Below are 20,019 nucleotides of genomic sequence, written 5' to 3' on the forward strand. Positions count from 1 at the left end.
AGACCACCCTCAGAGGCACTCTCATCTACAGACCCCCGGGACCACGCACACAATTCAGCGAAGCCATCGCGGACTTCGTCAGTCCGCACGCTCTTACCTCCACAGACTACATCCTTCTAGGGGACCTCAACTTCCACCTGGAGAACAACAAGGACTGCAACACTGCCGCCCTGCTGGACAACCTCGCCAACCTCGGACTCAAGCAACTGGTGAACACCCCCACCCACTACGCCGGCCACACGCTTGACCCCGTCTTCTCCTCCAGCAAGCACATCTCCTTCAGCCACTCCACCGACTACACTGGACAGACCACAGCAGCGTCCACTTCAACTTCAGGAGAACCACGACCCACCACCACCTGCAACAGGGTCCCCGCAGAAGCTGGAGCAAGATCCCCGCCGACCAGCTCGCCACCACCCTCAGCCAGAACCCGCCCACCAACACGACGAACCCCGACGAAGCAGCCCGCAACTTCACACAGTGGCTCACCGGCTGCGCTGACGAACTCGCACCACTGAAGAATCCTTCAAGCAGACCCGGCAGCAGGAAGGCCTTGTGGTTTACCAACTACCTCAAAAACTCAAAGAAAACCTGCCGCACCCTTGAGAAAGCCTGGCGCCACGACCAAACAGCAGAACACATGACAGCCCTAAAGAACGCCACCCGTAAACACCACCAGCTAATCCGCACCACCAAGAAGACAGCATTCAAAGAACGACTGGACAACAACACCCACAACAGCAAGGAACTTTTCAGCATTGTTAAAGAGCTTTCCAACCCCAGCACCAGCAACAACGACATCACACCCTCGCAAGACCTCTGCAACTCTCTCGCCTCGTTCTTCCACCGCAAGATTGCCGACAAACACAACAGCTTCGGCGCACTGACCACGCACCCATCCACCGAACCAGCACCCCCCACCACCCTCTGTACCTGGACCCCTGTCAGCACCGAAGACACCACCCGCCTGATGAACTCCATCCACTCCGGCTCCCCTACCGACCCATGCCCACACCACATCTTCAACAAAGCCGACTCCATCATCACACCCCAACTCCGGGACATCATCAACAGCTCCTTCACAACCGCCACCTTCCCGGAGAGCTGGAAACACGCCGAACTGAGCGCCCTCCTGAAGAAACCCACCGCGGACCCTACGGACCTCAAGAACTTCCGCCCCATCTCGCTCCTCCCCTTTCCAGCCAAAGTCATCGAGAAGACCGTCAACAGACAACTCTCCGCCTTCCTCGAGACCAACGGATCCCTCGACCCCTCACAGTCCGGATTCCGAGCAAACCACAGCACGAGACCGCCCTCATCGCAGCCACCGGCGACATCAGGTCCTTGCTCGACAACGGGGAAACTGCAGCCCTTATCCTCCTGGACCTCTCAGCAGCCATCAACACCGTATGTCACCGCACCCTGATACAGCGCCTCAGCAACACCGGAATTCAAGGAGCGGCACTAAATTGGATCATCTCGTTCCTCGCCGGAAGAACCCAGAGAGTCCGCCTCCCCCCGTTCCGCTCTGCGGCCTCCAAAGTCATCTGCGGCGTACCGCAAGGATCCTTACTCAGCCCCACCCTCTTCAATGTCTACATGAGCCCTCTCGCAGCCATCGCTCACCAACACAACCTCAACATCATCTCTTACGCCGACGACACCCAGCAGATCCTCTCCCTCACCAACGACCCCACCACTGCCAAAGCCAACCTCCAGGAAGGAATGAAAGACGACGCAGAATGGATGAAGATCAGCCGCCTGAAACTGAACACAGACAAGACGGAAGTCCTCATCCTAGGAACATCTCCCTCTGCCTGGGACAACTCCTGGTGGCCCCCTGCCCTGGGCATCGCAACCAAACCAACGGACCACACATGCAACCTGGGCTTCATCCTGGACTCCTCCCTCACTATGACCAAGCAAGTGAATGCCGTCTCATCATCCTGCTTCAACACCCTGCACATGCTCCGAAAGATCTTCTGGTGGATCCCCACCGAAACCAGGAAGACCGTCACCCAGGCCCTCATCACCAGCCGTCTGGACTACGGGAACACCCTCTATGCTGGAACCACAGCCAAACTCCAGAAAAGACTCCAGCGCATTCAGAACGCCTCAGCACGACTCATCCTGGACATCCCTCACCGCAGCCACATCTCTGCCCACCTGATCAACCTGCACTGGCTCCCCGTCAACAAGAGGATCACGTTCAGACTCCTCACCCACTCACACAAGGCTCTCCACGACACGGGCCCGAAGTACCTCAACAGCCACCTCACTTTCTACACACCCACCCGCCAGCTCCGATCCGCCAGCCTCGCCCTCGCCTCCGTCCCACGTTTTCGGAAATCCACCGTCGGAGGTAGATCCTTCTCCTACCTGGCAGCCAAGACACGGTACTCCCTCCCCACTCACCTACGGCTGACCCTGGACCATCTCTCCTTCAGGAAACAACTCAAGACCTGGCTGTTCGAGCAGTAGCGACCCCCTCCCCCCCCCCCCCCCGCTAAGCGCCTTGAGACTCTTACGGGTGAGTAGCGCGCTTTACAAATTTCATGATTGATTGATTGATTGATTGATGGTTTTTAGTAGCCATTCATAGCAGGATCTCAGGCTTCTGTCTGGGACATAAAGGCTCATCAGGTCTCTGATTTTACTAGGGCCCTTGTTATGTAGTGCCTTAAATTTACTTCTAGCCTCAATCGGAAGTCAGTGTAGAGCTTTAAGATGCTTCCCGGCTGGTTCCTGTATGGAGACCTTACACAGCAGTCTTACTGCGGCATTCTGGACATCCTGTAGATTTTTTTGATGGCATATTTTGGTGCCCTCAAAAAAGGGGAATTTCCATAGTCCAGACATGATGTGGCCAGGGAATGGATTACTGTCTTTCTGAGCTGCAAGGGAATATGCTTCAGTATTTTGCAGAGCATTCTGAGTAATCCGGAACAGGTGCCTGCCAGTTTCTTGGCTTACGTTATAGGTACATATATATAGTACAAATAAATGCTTATATACAGAGAGATATGCTGTATATTTCTGTTTGTGTATGGTGCTTATGTGGGGAAGAGCCAATTCTTCAGTAGTTGTCTGAAGATAAGGTGTTTGTCCATGGATCTTATGTTGGGGGGTAAAGAGTTCCATAGTTTGGCTGCTTGAACAGAGAAGGGTGTGCCACGCATAGTTTTTTCATGTATCTTGGGATTTTGAGGTGAGGAGACACTCTAGAGCGGAGGTTCCTTAGTTGAATGTGTTTGGTGATTTTATTCCTGATGAAGAGCGGTTCCATTCCATGTATCGCTTTGTGGTTGATACAAAGCAGCTTGAAAGTGGATCTTCTGGCAATCGGTAGCCAATGCAGGGCTTTCAAGGCAGGTGAGTTGTGGTCTCGCTGTTTGGAATGCAAGAGTAGTCTGGCAGCCGAGTTGTTATATTCCATATAGGTACCCCAATATAGGCCCATGTAACATCACAATCTTTCACCTATATTCGTCCCTGCATTGCTTACATACCTGCTGCTTGTACTGACCCTTTACCTAGTTACAGTAGTCCTTACAGAACGTGGGGTTTTCCCTGAACAATAGGCTTATACATTATGCATTAAGATTCAGGATTCTCGGAAAATCAACAGGACTATTATCTCCTGCACAATAACTATGTATAAGCTTCATTCCCAATATCATCCTTAGTCTGATAGTGGCACAGCAAGGTAGAACCTCTGGGGATACATTCTGATATATAAACATCACATCTTGCTGAGATAGGGAGAGGAGATCACGACTTCCATGCCAACACACTGACGCGAAATGCTGAATTCCTGCATGCAGACACTCCAGCTCTCAGTAGTCTGAACATCCCTTGCGGGGTGTCCAACTTGTGACCAAGACCGGGACCCACAGTATCTCACTTCAGGTAATGGGGTGGACTTCATCCTAGTGGGATTCTTGGCTTTGACACCTACACACATGCTAGGTACACTTAGGTACATCTAGTTAGGATTGCATTGTAGGAGTACGCATTTTATTGTCATGTATTTTGATATACCTGCCTGTATTCATGATTATAACAAAATGGTAGAGATTTACCATCCTTTCACTTTTCTAGTGCTTCTAGTCATCCATATATGTTACTGTCTGATAATTGTTGCAACACACCTATTTTACACTAGAATGACGAATATTCAATAAATGCTTTTTGAAAACGTCTATACCGTTTATTCCGTGTACATCGCTGAGACTAAGTGAGCACCAGTGACTGAGCGAAAAGTATTGAACTAGTTCCATGATTCTGAGGGATCAGGGTTGTCATGTGCGATAGTTGCCAAGAACTATTTTCTCCTTGATAAGAGGAGTTTCTAGCTGGCAAACAGGCGAACATACTCAGTGGGGGCATCTGTAATCAGTTCAGATACCAAGCCCACAGTACATGGTGTCTAAACGCGCAGATCTTATATAGATTTATAAGAACTACACAACAGAGTTCTGAATCCCTTATAGTCTTTTCATGGTCGTTAAAGGTGATCCGCGGTAGAGGCTATTGGCGTAATCAAGTTTGGACAGACAAGGGAGACAGTAGCTTGGACCTTGTGTGGAAATCCCAAATGGGGGACGATTAGTCGCAGAGTTTTTATAGTAACAAAGCTTGATCTTGCTAGTTTGCCCACTTGGGCATTCATCGATAACTTGGAGTCCATGGTCATTCCGAGGTTTCCTACTTTCTTCAATACTTAAGTGGTGATCCCAGTTCATCAGACTAGGCAGCAAATGGGTCATAATGTTTCCAATCACCACACGTGAGTAGTTACGTTTTGGAAGCATTCAATTTGAGATGGCACCAAGTCATGGCGGGTTTCCAATGTCTTTGTGGCATTCCAGTTGAAGGAGTAATTGTGTGTCATCTACATAGTTATAGCATGTGAGGTAAAATTGATTGATCAGTACCGGTAATGACTTTGTGCTGAGCCTTAAGGGGCCCCTGCTTTTGTGGAGTATGGTTTGGACGAGAAAGGTGGAGTATGGATGACATTAGTTCTGTTTCAAAGGTAGGACACGATCCAGTCTACAGCAGTACCCTCTATGCCGGCTTTGTAGAGTTTTTGTATCAGAGTGTCATGGTGAGCCGTGTCAAAGGCAGCCGAGAGGTACAAGAAGAGTAGCGCAGCAACCCCGTTGCGGTCAACTGTGTTCTTCAGGTCATCTCAGATGGCAAAGAGAGCATATTTTGTTCCTCTTCCTGGACGGAATGCTGTTTGGAAGTCTGAAAGTATGGCATTCTCTTCGATGAATTGTGACATCTGGGCGAACGCTACTCTTTTTATTCGTTTGCCCAGGTCCATTTGTAATGGGTCTGTAGATATCAGGGTTCTGCGGGTCCAAGTTTGTTTTCTTCAGTAAAGGGTGTATGTATGACTTTTTGAGTTCTGCTGGAAATATTCTGGTAGTTAAGGAATCGTTGATGATTTTTTTAATTAAGATGAAGCCAGTCAGCTCTCATCTATTGATGAATCTTGGACAGCCATTCAACTAAAACACTGCAATAATTGCCTCTATAATGGGCTGTGACGTATAGCTAGGTATCACCAGAGTAGAAATGGCTGAGCACCACAGTGATTATCAGAAGGATCAATAAAGCAATTTTATAACCATAATTGTCAGTGTGTGTGATAATGGAAAGAACTCCCACAGGTAGGACCTCGTTGATTGAGTTTTTGGACGTATTACTTAGAAACCAGATTATTATCATGATAATAGAATATCCTAGAACATTTTGTGAAACATCCCAGACAGGTCTAGTTGTAGATATTTGCATCACAGCAAATAATCGATGAACTCAGTTTTATCCCAAATATTCATTAGTACTCTTTCTGCACAGTGATCTCAACCTGGACATAACATGAGTACGCTAAATGTAGGAGATGGTACCTGTCCCGGCACCAAGAAGCTACTTGGAGACATTTCTTTCATTATGCTTTACAGTTGGGTAAATTGAGGCATGATAGTAACATGTCTGCTATGTTTGGGATAAGGCTGTTTTTTATAGTAGAGACCTAAGCCACCCATTTTTTAAAGTTGCCTGAACCGTTCACCTTAAGGGAACAGCTAAATTTATGTACAAGAAAAGGATGAAGTGCTTAGTCACACTAAGTGTTAGTTCCATCTTTCTATTAGAACCCTCATTCCCAGGAAAGGGGCAATGCCACTGCAGCGCAAATGGGGCGCACAATAAAAAAGGAGATTAACGCAAATCTCACCATGTTCCAATGGTTTTTCTCCACACATATTTCGCCATTTAACCCTGAGCATAACTTGCATTGAAAAAAATCACAAAGATTTCCAGTTTTGCAGCTTGGACTGCAGTATTGCCATGTTATCCCGGTTTCTGACATGTGGAGCTCGTAATAGGGAAGGTAAAACCACTTCAGGGGATAAAAGCCTGCTGCTGCATCATCATTTCCCTGGACAGTATTATCTCCCAGAATTACCCTGTACAGTGCAACGAGGCCCCGTGGCCTTCATTTTGAGAGGTATGAGAACACCACATCAGTAATCACACATCCCTGCACCGGGGTATAGTAATGCCAAAGGATGAGAAGACTGAGCGTTTGGACTTTGTCACTGGAGAGTGTGCTTGTGCATTGATTCCCACATATTCTTCTCCCATTCCTGGCCCTCTCCACTCCTAGTGAAATGTGCATGGGGGAAACATTTGGAAGTGCAGTGTTTCCGCACACCTCGTAGCCATGATTTGGCTAACATCATGTTTATGACAGAATCAGCATAGGTGCGCTGCTGCTCCTGCCTTTGAGTTTTCTGAACTCCCTATCAATGTTTCCAGACTTTGTGGGTTCTGCCCACCCTGCTGCAGAGCGGAGTCTCAGAGGCTCAGCTACCGCCCATGCCTTTCTGTACTGTTCCGATAAAGGCTTTGACAAAAAGGCGTCCTCTTTGTGTTCCTTTTGGCACCCCAGTCTTGAATTATCTACACACTTTGACCTAGTTCTACAAGCAGTCACAATATCAGAATTTTAAAATCAGCCCGTACTATATTGACTCCACAACCTCGACTACCAATATTTTGTCAAGATTGTAGAATGTCACGTTTGTGCTTCCCTGTGTATGCTTACCGTGACGATACAAAGATAGCTGATACTACGGACTTGATGTATGTCCTAGACAGTATTATTGACAATGATGTTCGGAAACACAACCCATCAGGGCTTTTAGATTTGCTGGTTTGTCTATGAGTCGTCTGAGTAGATAGAATAGCGGTAAACATCTATTACTTCTGGCATTTCCCTTGTGCTGGCAGAGCTGCTGTGAGGTGAAACTGCCTCCTTAACAGTTAAGTAAAGCTTTCTATAGACAATAGCAAAGACCTGGCAGATACCACTCACGGTTGTTTCACCCTCTTCTCCATTGCGGGTGTGCAGTCTTGCCAGATTCCTTCTTAAACAGAGGAGTCAGCCAGTGTTATTTATTTGTCTGGTTGACAAGGGGATGACAGAATAGACCTGTTATATATACATATTCCTAATTCATATTTTTACAGACCTATATTGCATTTGCTGCGGTGTATTGCGAAACATTAGGAAATACCTTTGTACTAATAGTAAAGACATGTTGAAGTGATTAAACTATATAAAGATGTGTTTTGACACAAGTCATTACAGCTTTGTTAAAACTAGCTCCTTTGTACCAGTGCCAGACACCAGTTGTTTGAAGTCGGACTTGGTGGTGCCTTCGGTAAGTTTTATGGCATGAGGTAAGCCCATCTGGATGATATAGACGTTAAAGCCTCCAAAACAGAAAAAAATAAATTAAACACTTAGAACATGGATTATATCCAGGAATTCCAACTTCCACAATGAATGGGTTCCAGGAAAATGAATAATAGGGATATAGTAAAATAAAAATAAAGGAGTGCGACTTGTATTTCGCTAAAATCCAAGTTGAGATTTGACCTAAAGCAGTAGAGTTTGTTGACAGTGTTGTTAAATACTACTTAATATTAGCCAATCATCAAGTCATATCTGAAATGACCTGCAGGTTAAGAGGTCGTTTTTAACACCTGCAGCACCGCAAACTGTAGTAACTGGTGTAGCTCCAGTTTAAGGTGTTTTTATTGGTGACTTTTTAGGTTGGGTGGTAATGTTTTATGTAGTGTGATGTGGGGGAATATTACAAGTGTTACACACTTTGCGGCTAGAGGTCTTCACTGATTATTATGCATCTCTTAGGTAAGTACCATGTCCATTCTGTTGGATGTCTTTGTGGTGTCTCATAGTGGCTATTAAAGTAACTACCTGTGTGACAGCCCACTAATGCCTTCATTCCTAGTTGCGAGGAGCACTCCAGGCCAATGCTAGTGAGATCCAGGCAAACACAGATTTTCAAAGAATTCAGGCCCAGAATTATTGGTTATTCAATTTTGGACCCGATATTAACAGGGACAGGAGACTTCTGAGAAATTGTGGTGGCTGGGGACAACTGCTGTGCTTGGCTCCCATTAAGGGGAGCAGAAAAATATCCACCAAGCTGTGCCCTCTGTACCCCCACTTCCTTGACCACCCAAGGGCCAAGAAAAAAGCCCTACAACATTTACCACCAGCTCCAAACAGGTGGTGAATGGTGGTAGATTTGGGTGTGGTATTTGCCAGGTAAGGGGGAAATGCAGGAAGAAATGCACCTAGTAATCGTCTGCATGTTGGTCTCCATTCTGGCCCTCCATTTTCCTTAGTGAGAAATTAATGTGTTATGCTGTTATTTTGGGTGATTTTTTTGGGGCCTAAAGTTTTTTGGTGGCTACTGATGTTGCAGACAGTGTGGGGTCACCAATATGGTATATCTGTGCCGCGTTGAGTGTGTGTGAAGTGCGCAGACAGATGCATTCTGCTCAATATTTGTGTGCAGTACAGCTTAGTTACATGCACTGTTGAGAGCACCTGGAGAGCCGATTATATGCAGCACATCTGTGATGCTTTACATATGTGAGGATGAGTATGCCTCACTTAGGGTAAAATGGTGCGGTTCCAAATTTAAAGGATGCAACCTGCTTAAAATTAGACACCTGAAAGGTTTCTGGTCCAGTAAACCTTCTTGATAAGGCATAGGTACATTAAATCAAGGTGCATAGTTAAACTTACAAACTGATCTGAGGTGCAAATGTGCCTCTACCTGTATCCTTATGTAGGGTCTCACTGTGAGTGCCTTGGATTTGGCCAAATTATGACTGCCTCCTCAGAAGTAACTCTGGGGGACAGTGTTACAGACACCTCCGTAGAAACATGAGGTTACGTGAGAAATCCGGAATTACTATGGGTATCAGAAATGTTGTGTCTAACTCCTCAGGTAATTCTTCATTTTCCCCAGAGTTTCACTGGAAGGTTTCAGCTGCTTCCTGCATCTCAAATCTTTGGGTGACAAACCAGATCAACAATGTTACTGTGGATCATGTAAGTCGAATGGGCCCAGTAACTTCTGATACCAGCCCCATCAGAGTTACACAGGCATTTGTAATAAGGCTCTCAGGGCAGGCGCAAAAAAAACCATCAGTACTCGCACCTTATCGCCATACCTGGTGGACCAATAAATGGTCAGGTCTAATGTTTCTGTTCAAGATGACAATTAACAGACATTCCAGGAAAAAGCACAAGCAGGATGCTATACCTTGATTTCCTATCATGCATCCTTTCCCTGGTTACCCATTCACTGCTGCTAGCCAGTATGAATGTGATGTGTATGTGGAATGTTACAATGCTTGATGAGGTAGTGGAATATTGGAGTGTCTGGTGGAGTGGAGAGAGAGAGTTGGAGAGTGTGGGCTGAGCAGCAAGGATGCTGCTCCTGGTGGGGCTCATCTAATGAACTATCGTCCTGTATCTACCATCTGTAACCAAGCTAAATAAACCTCTTACTTACAAATTACGTCATGGCTACCAATGGACTTCTTTTGGAATGTAACACAGTTCTAATCCACAAAAAATATACACGTTTCTCCCGTATCATATACAATATATTGCAAACCATTTAGGCCCATCAATGTTGAGGAGCGAAAGCTAAAAAGCAGGCCATCCAGCTCCCAAACTTGAATTCAAACTCAGCCACAAACTCTAACTAAACACAAACTGCAGCGTTAACATTTAGACGTGGTTAGTAGGAAACACAAAAATAGTTTTAGATCAAGGATGGGTGGTAAAATCTTCCATACATTGGTGGCACGATATATGACCACACTATTTACCTGGAACAAAGGACTATCAACTCCAGAATATAGACTACCACTGTATATAGATAAGGTAGGTATATATATAAGAAAGCATAGTTTACTACTCATAGTAGCAGTCAGTATTGGCTTTAGCAGGCGTAGCTGGATACATTGTAGGGTGCAGTTGGTTGGAAGAATATTTGATAGTACAAAAGCATTAATGATAAACAAGTTAGAACAAATGTTGTCTCAAACTATTTAAGGAATAAACATAAAATGCTTTTTGACGATTGATGACCCTTGAAGCAATTTTAATAATATTTCAGTGGCATATCAGACACTTTTTAAAATTTGGGAAAACCAGCTAATTGGAACTGTGTGCTTTGAGGTTGGCTAACATATTGTCGAGAATGGAATTGGGAAAATAACATCTAGAGATCACAATAAGGAAATGTCAGCACTTACAGATGAATTAGACTTTTCAGTCCGCGAAATGCATTTCTTGAAAGAGTCTTGATTTTGTTGTTTTCTATAAATCTGTAACAAGCCATAAAAAAACATTAGAATGACAATAAATGGAGAAACTACTTCAGCCTCTTTCAGGACATTACCCACGACTACTTACAAATATTCTAGATGGGGAAGACCAGTGAAGGCATCATCACCAATTACGTCAAACGAATTCGAAGTGAATAATCTGTGTTGATCAAACAGAAGATACATAAAGAATCTTGTTAGCAGATGCCCAAATCCTGCAATATAGAAACTATATTTGCAGAGCAGATTATTTATACTCAGCAGCATCTAGCTAAAATATCATTTTCATACATGTGCGCCCCAGCTCACTGGGGTACGCATCAGGGCTGGACTGGGAACAGAAACCGGCCCTGGCAAACTGCTCAGCTGCCCCCACCCTGGGGTGAGGAGGAGTGCTGCCAAGCAGTTTGCGAGGGCCGGTTTCAGCCGATTTTGTAAACGGGGGCCGATATTGCAGACCCCCGTAACAAAAGCGCCCCCACAGGGGCGCAACACCAGCCCCCACCCTAGCGGCCTACAGGGGAAAAGCCCGGTGCCCGCAATGGCCAGTCCGGCCCTGATAAGCATGCATTCAAGCTCACTACTTTTCATGTTTGCTCTCCATCAATTGCACAAAACTTGAGAAACCTTTATTTAGACATTTTATGTTCTAGTTATATTGCAATACTGTGATTCTCATTCACAAATTGCTTGCTCTCCGAAGTGTCTGTTAGATGTGCAAAATATTGAATTTATGTTTGTAAAATCCATATCCGAGATTTCCAATTACTCATATTTGTGTTAGTGAAGGGAAAATTGACTGAATATTATTATTAAGAGGCAGGGGATCCCAACTTCAGATGATTCATACAATTTTGAACTTTGTCGGTTTCTAAAGCACATAATGTGGAAGGTCACAGAAAACAACTACTGAGGAACAGAGGTTATAGGCAATTGTGTAAGGGTTTCCTACATAGGAAAAATACATTTTATAGGATAGAAAAAAACAGATTTTGTAGAAAAATGCAATAAACACTGTAAACTCATTCCTGAATAAGTTAGATCGGATGGGTTCGGGTTTGGAGGTCAGGAGCTAACAAATTCAAATCTATAAATGTTGAAGATTTCTCTGCCCAAACATTCTGCAATTAAAAACAAAATATGTGACAAATTTAGACGTATGTCTTTTTGATTGGATTACCTGTTCTTTTTCGGTGAATCTACGTGTTTTTTGTTTATTTGTCACAGATACCAGATTAATATGCTACAAACATTTTTAAACAACCGGTGAGAAGTTTTTACTTCTCATAGTTCAAGAGAGTGAATGTACTGAAGGCAGCTTTCGTATGTGCACAGTTCTTTTATTTTTTTATCTTTGTAAGAAGGGTGCTAGTGGTTTACAACTGGCTTGTGTGAGTTCTGAAAGGGAAGAACCCTCGGGGCGAAGTCACATCGCAGCGTCCTGTTGTAATGGCAAAACCTGGTACTCCCTTGCACTGCTCTGTTGGTTGTTTTGTGTTGAGGAAGGGGCCCAGAAACACCGTCCTCACATTTCTGGTAGCTGGCAAGCAGGAGTAGGACATATTTCTTTTATGTTTTAACATATGGTTAACAACTACAATAAAATCTAAGAATTCTCTACATAATTTCCTTTCTTTCCAAACATCATAGTAAAAAAAAATCCCTGTTGCCTTTCTATAGGAAGTCATTCTTCCTGAGTATCCTTCGATGTTCCTGTTGGCACATAATATCCTAATAGCACTTGGAGAAGAGCGAGTAAGGAGCCCAACAAAGAATAGTTGTGTCTGTCACACACACTCAGATAACTTCAAGTCACATTTCACAAGTATGCTATCAATTTTCAAACACATTTCCAACATCACATGTACTCGAATCAATAAGCATGACTTTCATTTGGGCAGGAGAAAAATATCATATAATTCAGCTTCATTCTTAGCTCTATGAAAGTACACAGCACATGAGACGACACATGCCTCGTCGCAGCTGCAAATAACTTTTTCATTCTTCGAATGCAACCCTCTCTTGCACCCCACTAATAAACCATAACCAACTACATCTGAAAAGAAGAATTGTAATCACGGCTCGCTTATCATCCTAAAGGACCCTTGCTCATTACATAAATGCACTGTGTTTCGATACAATGCATAAGTAAAGGTATGCTAGTGGTACCATAATCCTTTTACTAGAGTGCCCAGTGTGCAAGAATGGTTTGATTTCCTATATGCTGCTGTTGCAAAGAAGCACGTCATTATTCTGCTCAATCTACATTTAAGCTTACGCTTGCTTGCACTGTCAATGTACGGTCTCCCCGGCTACACATTCGTTTTTTTTATCACTGTTAAAAACAGAGGTATCAGGAGTAAACCTACAGGTGAATCATACTTGTTTTTTTGGCTCATGATCTACGGCTGGGTATATGAAAAGTATGCACTCATTTGCAAAATTGGGAAGGAAACCATTGTAAACAGAAACACCGAACCAAGGGCATCAATCAAATATTTTGTTTTCAGATGTTAAACAGTGCAAGAAGCAGCCTAAAATTGGAAGGGAATTGGAGAGCAGCATACCGTGCTTCCTGCCAAAGTCTGCTATACTGAAAACAAAGGCAAGGGATGAGATGTGGGGGAAGTGAAAGGAAAATTAGGATGAGAATTAAGTATCTATTATAAATGGGCCAAAATCAAGTGCCGAAAGTTCACCCACTCCCCCGCACATTACGCCCTCATCGAACTACCTATAGTCACGGCATCAGTAATTCTGGTGTGGATTTAAAACTGATTATGTGATCGTGGAGTAATATGCTGGAATCAGCGTTTCCGCACCCGTGTACACAACTTTTCTTCATCTTAACTCAGATTTCACCCGAACTGTTGTCCCGCTTCCGGCAGGTGAAATCTGTGGATGAGCAACTGCAGAATCTTGGTGTTCCAGAGGATGTTGTTCACAAACAAGCCAGCGTCTTATGTTATGGATCTTATCTAGATCATGGGCCCCTAGTGTGCCATAAAGGCCACAGCAACACGAAGAGCTGTCAGAAATGGAACAAGGGAGTCGGCAAAATGGAAAGGGATGACTATAGCACAGAAATCCCACATTGCCAAAAAGCCGAGGCAGCCAGGTTCCAGGGGCATTGCTGAGAAAAAATATAGCTCTACCTCCCAGGTTTGAAAAATTACTCTGCAGTCAAGGGACTTGTCATCTCACACATTGACAGAGGAAATGCACTTTTTCACGTCTCAGACCCTGCACTCTGGCCCACTTATAACAGCCATCCGTATAGCAATTCCTCCTGTCACAGGCACCAGCATATAACATCACACCAACCCCTACACTGCTCACTCTCTAATGACTACCAGCACTGACCCGCCTATCATCAAAGGCTGTCCATCGGCTTCAATGTCCTCATCACCAATATGTTTTTGAACATTTTCTTTTCAAGCTACATAAGCTCAATGAGATGGAAGAAGGCCACAATCATGCACATGGACAGTTGAATCTTGCCATAAACAATTTTTTTACTGAATTTCGATTTGTTATTTACAGAACTGATCATTACAGAGAAGACTTGTGGCTGGGGTATTGCATAATAATATAAATGAGAGTGGCACTAAAATCCAGCAACTGACAGCCCTAATTCATGATCTGTTAATTGTTACATTGAATGGTCAGGATTCCTGCAGTTTGCTGAAGCTTTCCAGAGTAGCCACAGCATATTAGTGATCATCAGACAAAACAAAATTCTCCTGATGCCAGATATTCCCCCGCTATAGGCCTTGAAAGCTTCTGTGTGTTCCTGATTCTAATTTGAAGGTGCCAGACAACCAAGACACCCATACGGCTCCTCAAAATTCCATCTGTGACAGGTAGATTTCAGGATACCAGAACGTTACATCGCTCTGTACCTCCAATCACGAGGTGTCAAGGGCCCAAAATGCCAGAGGACACCCGATAATATTCAATATGATCTCTATTTGTTTGGATAGCAGACAGCTTTGTCCCCTGATGTACAAAACAATAACCAGAAGCTTGGGCAGGGATGGCTTCAGAACACTGGTGTACATCAGAAACTGTGACACTAAGGAATCACAAGAAACTCTTTTCATTTCTGAAACTTTGATGTGCTCTCCAAATACTAAATGGATCAACAAAGCCCTGTCTGCAGTCACAGTACCTCTTTGCATACTTTAAAGAAACTATGTTTCAATGTGTTAGTTACATTGATGAAGACTGACCTCCAATGCTAGGCTGGTCTCTATCAGGATGAAATCAAGATGGACATTGTTGGTCTCAAAGGCTTCATCCAAAGCCCTCTACAACTTTGCAGACATAAACTTATCTTACCCTTACAGAGCCAAGTGCTCTCGAATTTCCCATATCAATGCCTGGGGCACTCATCTAGTCCAGGTTTGGTATCTGCATTCTGGGGCTAGTAACCTGTATTCTATAATTGGATCAGCACGACAGCAAGTTCCCTAATGCAGTGGAAATGGCCCGGCCAAGATTAGATAATCCCATAAGGGTCTGGGAAACTTACTGGTTCTTATATCATGAGCTTTGCTTTCAGATAGCACTAGGATTTCAGACAACAGCATAAGCACCTATTTGTAAAATGGAAAAAGGTATCTATAGTTACCAGCATGTTCGTCCTCATGACACGAAACCTGCTGACAGCTAGGCCCCTACTTAGTTTGTCAGTATTTTTAAACCCAGGTTTGCAACAGCTCTTTCATCCGCCATCTAGTCCTGTCCTGAGTATAGCAAAAGTAGCTACTTGAATCGTCAAAGCAAGTCTTTCTTGATACAGCTGGTGGTATCCACACAAGAGTTTTCGATTATCATACATGCCTGGACTTTCGAGAATATGGGCATGTTTTGTGTCTTCAGAAATCGACAATGCAATGTAGTACTATGATTATTATGTAAATTTAATTTAGTTGCATCATCTCAGCAGCAAAAAATAAATTCTCTTCAGTCTGAAGCCATTGTATTACCTGTGGGGGTTGATATATGGCTGAGCTCTGGCAGTATCGGTTATTTCTGTCACCTGGACTTGCCCTCCGTCTTTTCACCTTATCCTGTCCAGGACCACGGGGCTTTTTGGTCAAGTGACAAGTGCTTCTCCCCCTCTCCTTTCTCTTACTCCCTTCCCCTAATATACTCAAAGCAATCCTTCAGAGAATTCAGCCTGGGAAAATTATGTGATCAACTTCCTCCATATCCTTTGCACCTCCCAATCCAAGTAGTATTTCCCTGGCAACAGCGTGCCATTTAGGAAGCTTGTGAATTTTGGTCTGCATAAGCCCACATACTCTGACTCATAGGGCTCCTCTTTGACCTAGGTCACCTGACCACTAGGGCTTTCCCTCCTGCTTAAACAAGTCCCTTAGGGCATCCAGCCCAAGCACTAAGGTAAAGGTTGACAGGATAAGGGCACTGCCTACCATGGAGTGGAAAGAGAGAAACTATGCCAAGCCACCACCAGAACGCCAAGTCGCCATTCATCAACACAGGGAATAGCTCTTACCAGCCTCGAAGGGGTTATCATTCCTGCGTACAGTTCAACTACTTGATATCCAAGTTCCGTTGGTTGAGATAAAGGCTCTAAAGCTTTGTGCCTACCCACTGAGCAATACTTAGTGATAATATGTATGTGACCAATCCAGAGGCAAGATTAATTGCTGCCAAGTATGCAGCCTCTTCTGGTCTTGACTAATAGTCAAACACTCAGATGTCTTGCAGCCGCTTGTAATTTAAGACAGGCTGCATAACAATTTGCTGATATTCCAAGGTTCTCAAATACTTACATAAGACAGACAGGGGCATAGCTTCCATTGGTGCAGTAGGTGCAGTCGCACAGGACCCAAAGGACTCCTGAGCCTGATTATTGCTGTTGTTTATAATTCAGACAGCAGCCAGGGTTTCCATTTCCTTCCTAACACTACAGTCCATGACACACTGACTACACCACTGAAGACAGACCAGTACAGCTCTTGTCTGTCATCCAGTACTCTTACTAATCAATGGCATCTAACCACTTAACACCAACTGGACAAGGATGAAATGACTGAAGGTATCTGCTCTACATCACTGGTCCACCAGAGAGCATAGTTCACCACTGCAGATCTCGATTAACTATATACTGTGACACCTTATAATGACAATCATATAAGGGATCACTGTAATGCAGTCCATTAAGACAGATCTCTGACCATCTCTGAATCCCACCTATGCCTCCTCAGGGCCATGACATTTCAGATTGGATGATGTGGTGCAATAACCAATATAATGGACTGTGAACGTACCATAAAGTGACATGCAGAGCTGATCAAGGCTGCTAGCATACTTCTAACCATAAATTCTGTGTCTTTTCTCACACTTCCTCATCCATCTCACCACTAAGCGATGCATTCAATAACTCGATAACTGCTGTTGTATGGCGTTTTAGATTCCGAATGGATTTCCCCGATTCATGCCCTTATATGGGTAAAATTAATGTTACCCTTATATAGGCATTGTAATCAAGCCCTTATTTAGGCATAGCCCATACTACCCAAATACAGGCATGGCTACTTCCATCCGTTCACCAAACATCACATCGATTTCTTGGAAAACCAGCTTAAGCCGTTAGGGACTTCCCCTTGCTTGAATATTTATTTCTCCAAGAACTCAGTTAGTTTTACAATGAACATCTATTCCTTAGGGGTTCATTCATGACGTTCATATGCCCAACTTTACGTCAAACACGGCATTCCAAAATACCTTCAAGGTATAAATATACCTTCACTTGCTATGGCAAAGCACAGTGGTTCAGAGCAGTTCGACAGCCTACTTTCCAGACGCAGCTCGCTACAGCATGTGCCGAAGGAAGCCGACTCTCCAGCTGATGCACTAATCAGGAAGCTGCCCTCCTCTGCTGAGAAATCCAGCTCCAGTGTTTCTGACTCCCCTTGCGGGGTGTTGGGAAATCGAGTCCCGAGACTGAGATACCAGACCTCCTTAATTCGTAGGTATGGAACTGATTAGAACCTAGAGAAACCTTTGGCAATTCTTGGCAGAACTAAAACTTATGCTAAAGAATACTTACTTCTTCCCTCGTACTAGACCTAGGTTAGGTACATTGGGGTAGGCGTATTTTAGAAGCACCAGTTGAGCATTTTAGCCTGTGTTATTTATATATGTATTTTTATGGCTTAGAAACCATACAATGCTATTACAGTATTATTTCATAATACTATTCTCACTGTACGCATTATACTTTGCATTCTGTCTAACGATTGTAGCAGTTCACCTCTTTAGCATGAGAAAGAAGACTGTTCAAAAAACCTTTTATTGAAAACGCCCGTCTCTCTATTTCTCTGCAGCAACTCTGTAGAAACGAAGCCTGCACGATTGACTGAGTGAAATACTTATCTATTGTTTTTACGACTCTATAGATATTTTCCAGTTCTAGGGAAACAAAGTTGTCATGTTTATGCGGTTGTCAGAAACGAATCCCTTCTTGAGTATTCGAGAAAGTTTCTAGTGACCTCTGAAGACCTCTGATAAGTTTAGTATATTCGATAGAGACCAACTGACCTAAGTCTTACGTCAAATTTATAGGATATATTATTCCAATGCGCAATGCCTATTGGGAATATAGGAACTACACTGCATGGCTCCCAACGTTTAGTAAGGCACTAATTTAACGCTAGATACTAAAGTAACTCAGACGTGCTTTTCGCAGAGACCCCTTTTTCCGTAAATACTCCAATAGACGTCTGGAGTGGGTAAAGGGATAATAACTGCCATAGCTGAGTAGGACGAAAAATCCTATATATTAGCTTTTTGGTTTGTTCAACGATGAAGGATACAGTGTTCCAAAATATTGTGCACCTTATCTTTGTTTCCTTGAAACTTGCTCTGCAAACTTTCAGTCAATAAAAATGTCGAATAACGGCAACAACACCGAGAGCAGTGGAGCTGCGGCTGATCCAGCCAATGCAGCTCTTAACTATTCAGGTTTTCAAGAAACTGACGATGCTGCTATAATCATTCCTCCAAATTTTAGGAGAGCCATCACTATAAAACATATAATAAATGGCCTATCAGCAAAAGGTGGTAGGGCAGTTTTTGTGATAGAGGCACATGAATATCACTAGACAGAGGTATTCTATTCCTGGATAGTCTTCCCTGAAGCAAATCCAGTAACAAATGTGTTTCACTTCTGCAAAGAAGATGAACCACCAACGGACTACATTCCTTTTGAGGATATAGAAATTTCACTAACTTACCAGGAGCATGCGCTCTGGTTTAAAGGCGCTCTAAAACATATAAATCACATTACCAGGCTTGGTCCACTAGGTAGACCAGGAGCAACATGGACGGTTTTAGCCAGCTATACTCCACATGCTGAAATTAATTAAATGACAGATGTGGAACTACGAGCTCAACTCAAAGAGCTAATCAAAATCTATAGACAATTGGTTCAATATGTCATGCAGACTCTTTCAGTCCAACCAGCAATAATGATTCCACAGCATCCCCCCCACTAGGAAAACACAAATAAGATTACATAACGGATTCTACATGCGGTTGTCAGTAAATTACCCGCAAAACGGGAACAAATTCCTTTCTGAATAGCTCAAAAAATTACTCAAATCGAGGCAGTATTTCCTAATACTACCCCTCATGAGAAACACAGAATTTTAACAATCTGTTTACCCATGGGGATCGCACCACATCTGGAGGACTGGGACACTTGGGGTACAGTCTTTGCTGCAATTTACACTAAAACACATGGTGTTCCATCTATGGTGGTAATACCAGACGTCCTGAAACAAATTCAAAATGAATACGGGGCAGAGCCTGCTTTAAATCTAGGTATGAAATTACTGAAAGATTTCAAACAAGTCTCAACAATAAAATTAGCTTATATTAAAGGTGAAGCAGCATCCGTGGCGATCCGCCAAAAGTTAAGGGAATTTGATGTAACTGAGCAACCACAAGAACTGGCCAGAATAATTGAAAAATCCTATGAAGAATTAGGCAGAGACAGCTTGGGAGGGAAACCAGTTAAACCCCAACTGTCAGAAAGTCCAGAAAAGGTCTTTACTAAAACACTCCTACTTAAAAAGAAGTGCGAAAATAGGAAACAAACTTCTAAAGAGAAGCGTTCTCGAACCTGAGGTAGGTCTCCTCAAAAGGAGCCCTCTGAAAGGAGGTATAACCTCAGGTATAGGGATAATTTGAGAAAACCTGATAGATATCAAGATACTGATACACGTTCCTCTCGTACCTTTCTGA

At 43.8% G+C, this 20,019-nt stretch overlaps 1 protein-coding gene across 1 annotated transcript in view; it reads right to left on the reverse strand.

Moving 5' to 3' along the window:
- Window positions 1–20,019, reverse strand: part of LGI1 (leucine rich glioma inactivated 1) — a 421,659-nt gene that overhangs the window by 299,924 nt on the left and 101,716 nt on the right. Inside the window, exons 3-4 of the mRNA XM_086922477.1 lie at window positions 10,826–10,897; window positions 10,666–10,737 (exon numbers count right to left, since the gene is read on the reverse strand). Of these exons, the coding sequence (XP_086778603.1) occupies window positions 10,666–10,737; window positions 10,826–10,897 (144 nt within the window). The remainder of the gene's footprint in view (window positions 1–10,665; window positions 10,738–10,825; window positions 10,898–20,019) is intronic.

This window comes from Lissotriton vulgaris, chromosome 5 (genome assembly GCF_964263255.1).
Source record: "Lissotriton vulgaris chromosome 5, aLisVul1.2, whole genome shotgun sequence".
In the NCBI taxonomy this organism is placed as follows: domain Eukaryota; kingdom Metazoa; phylum Chordata; class Amphibia; order Caudata; family Salamandridae; genus Lissotriton; species Lissotriton vulgaris.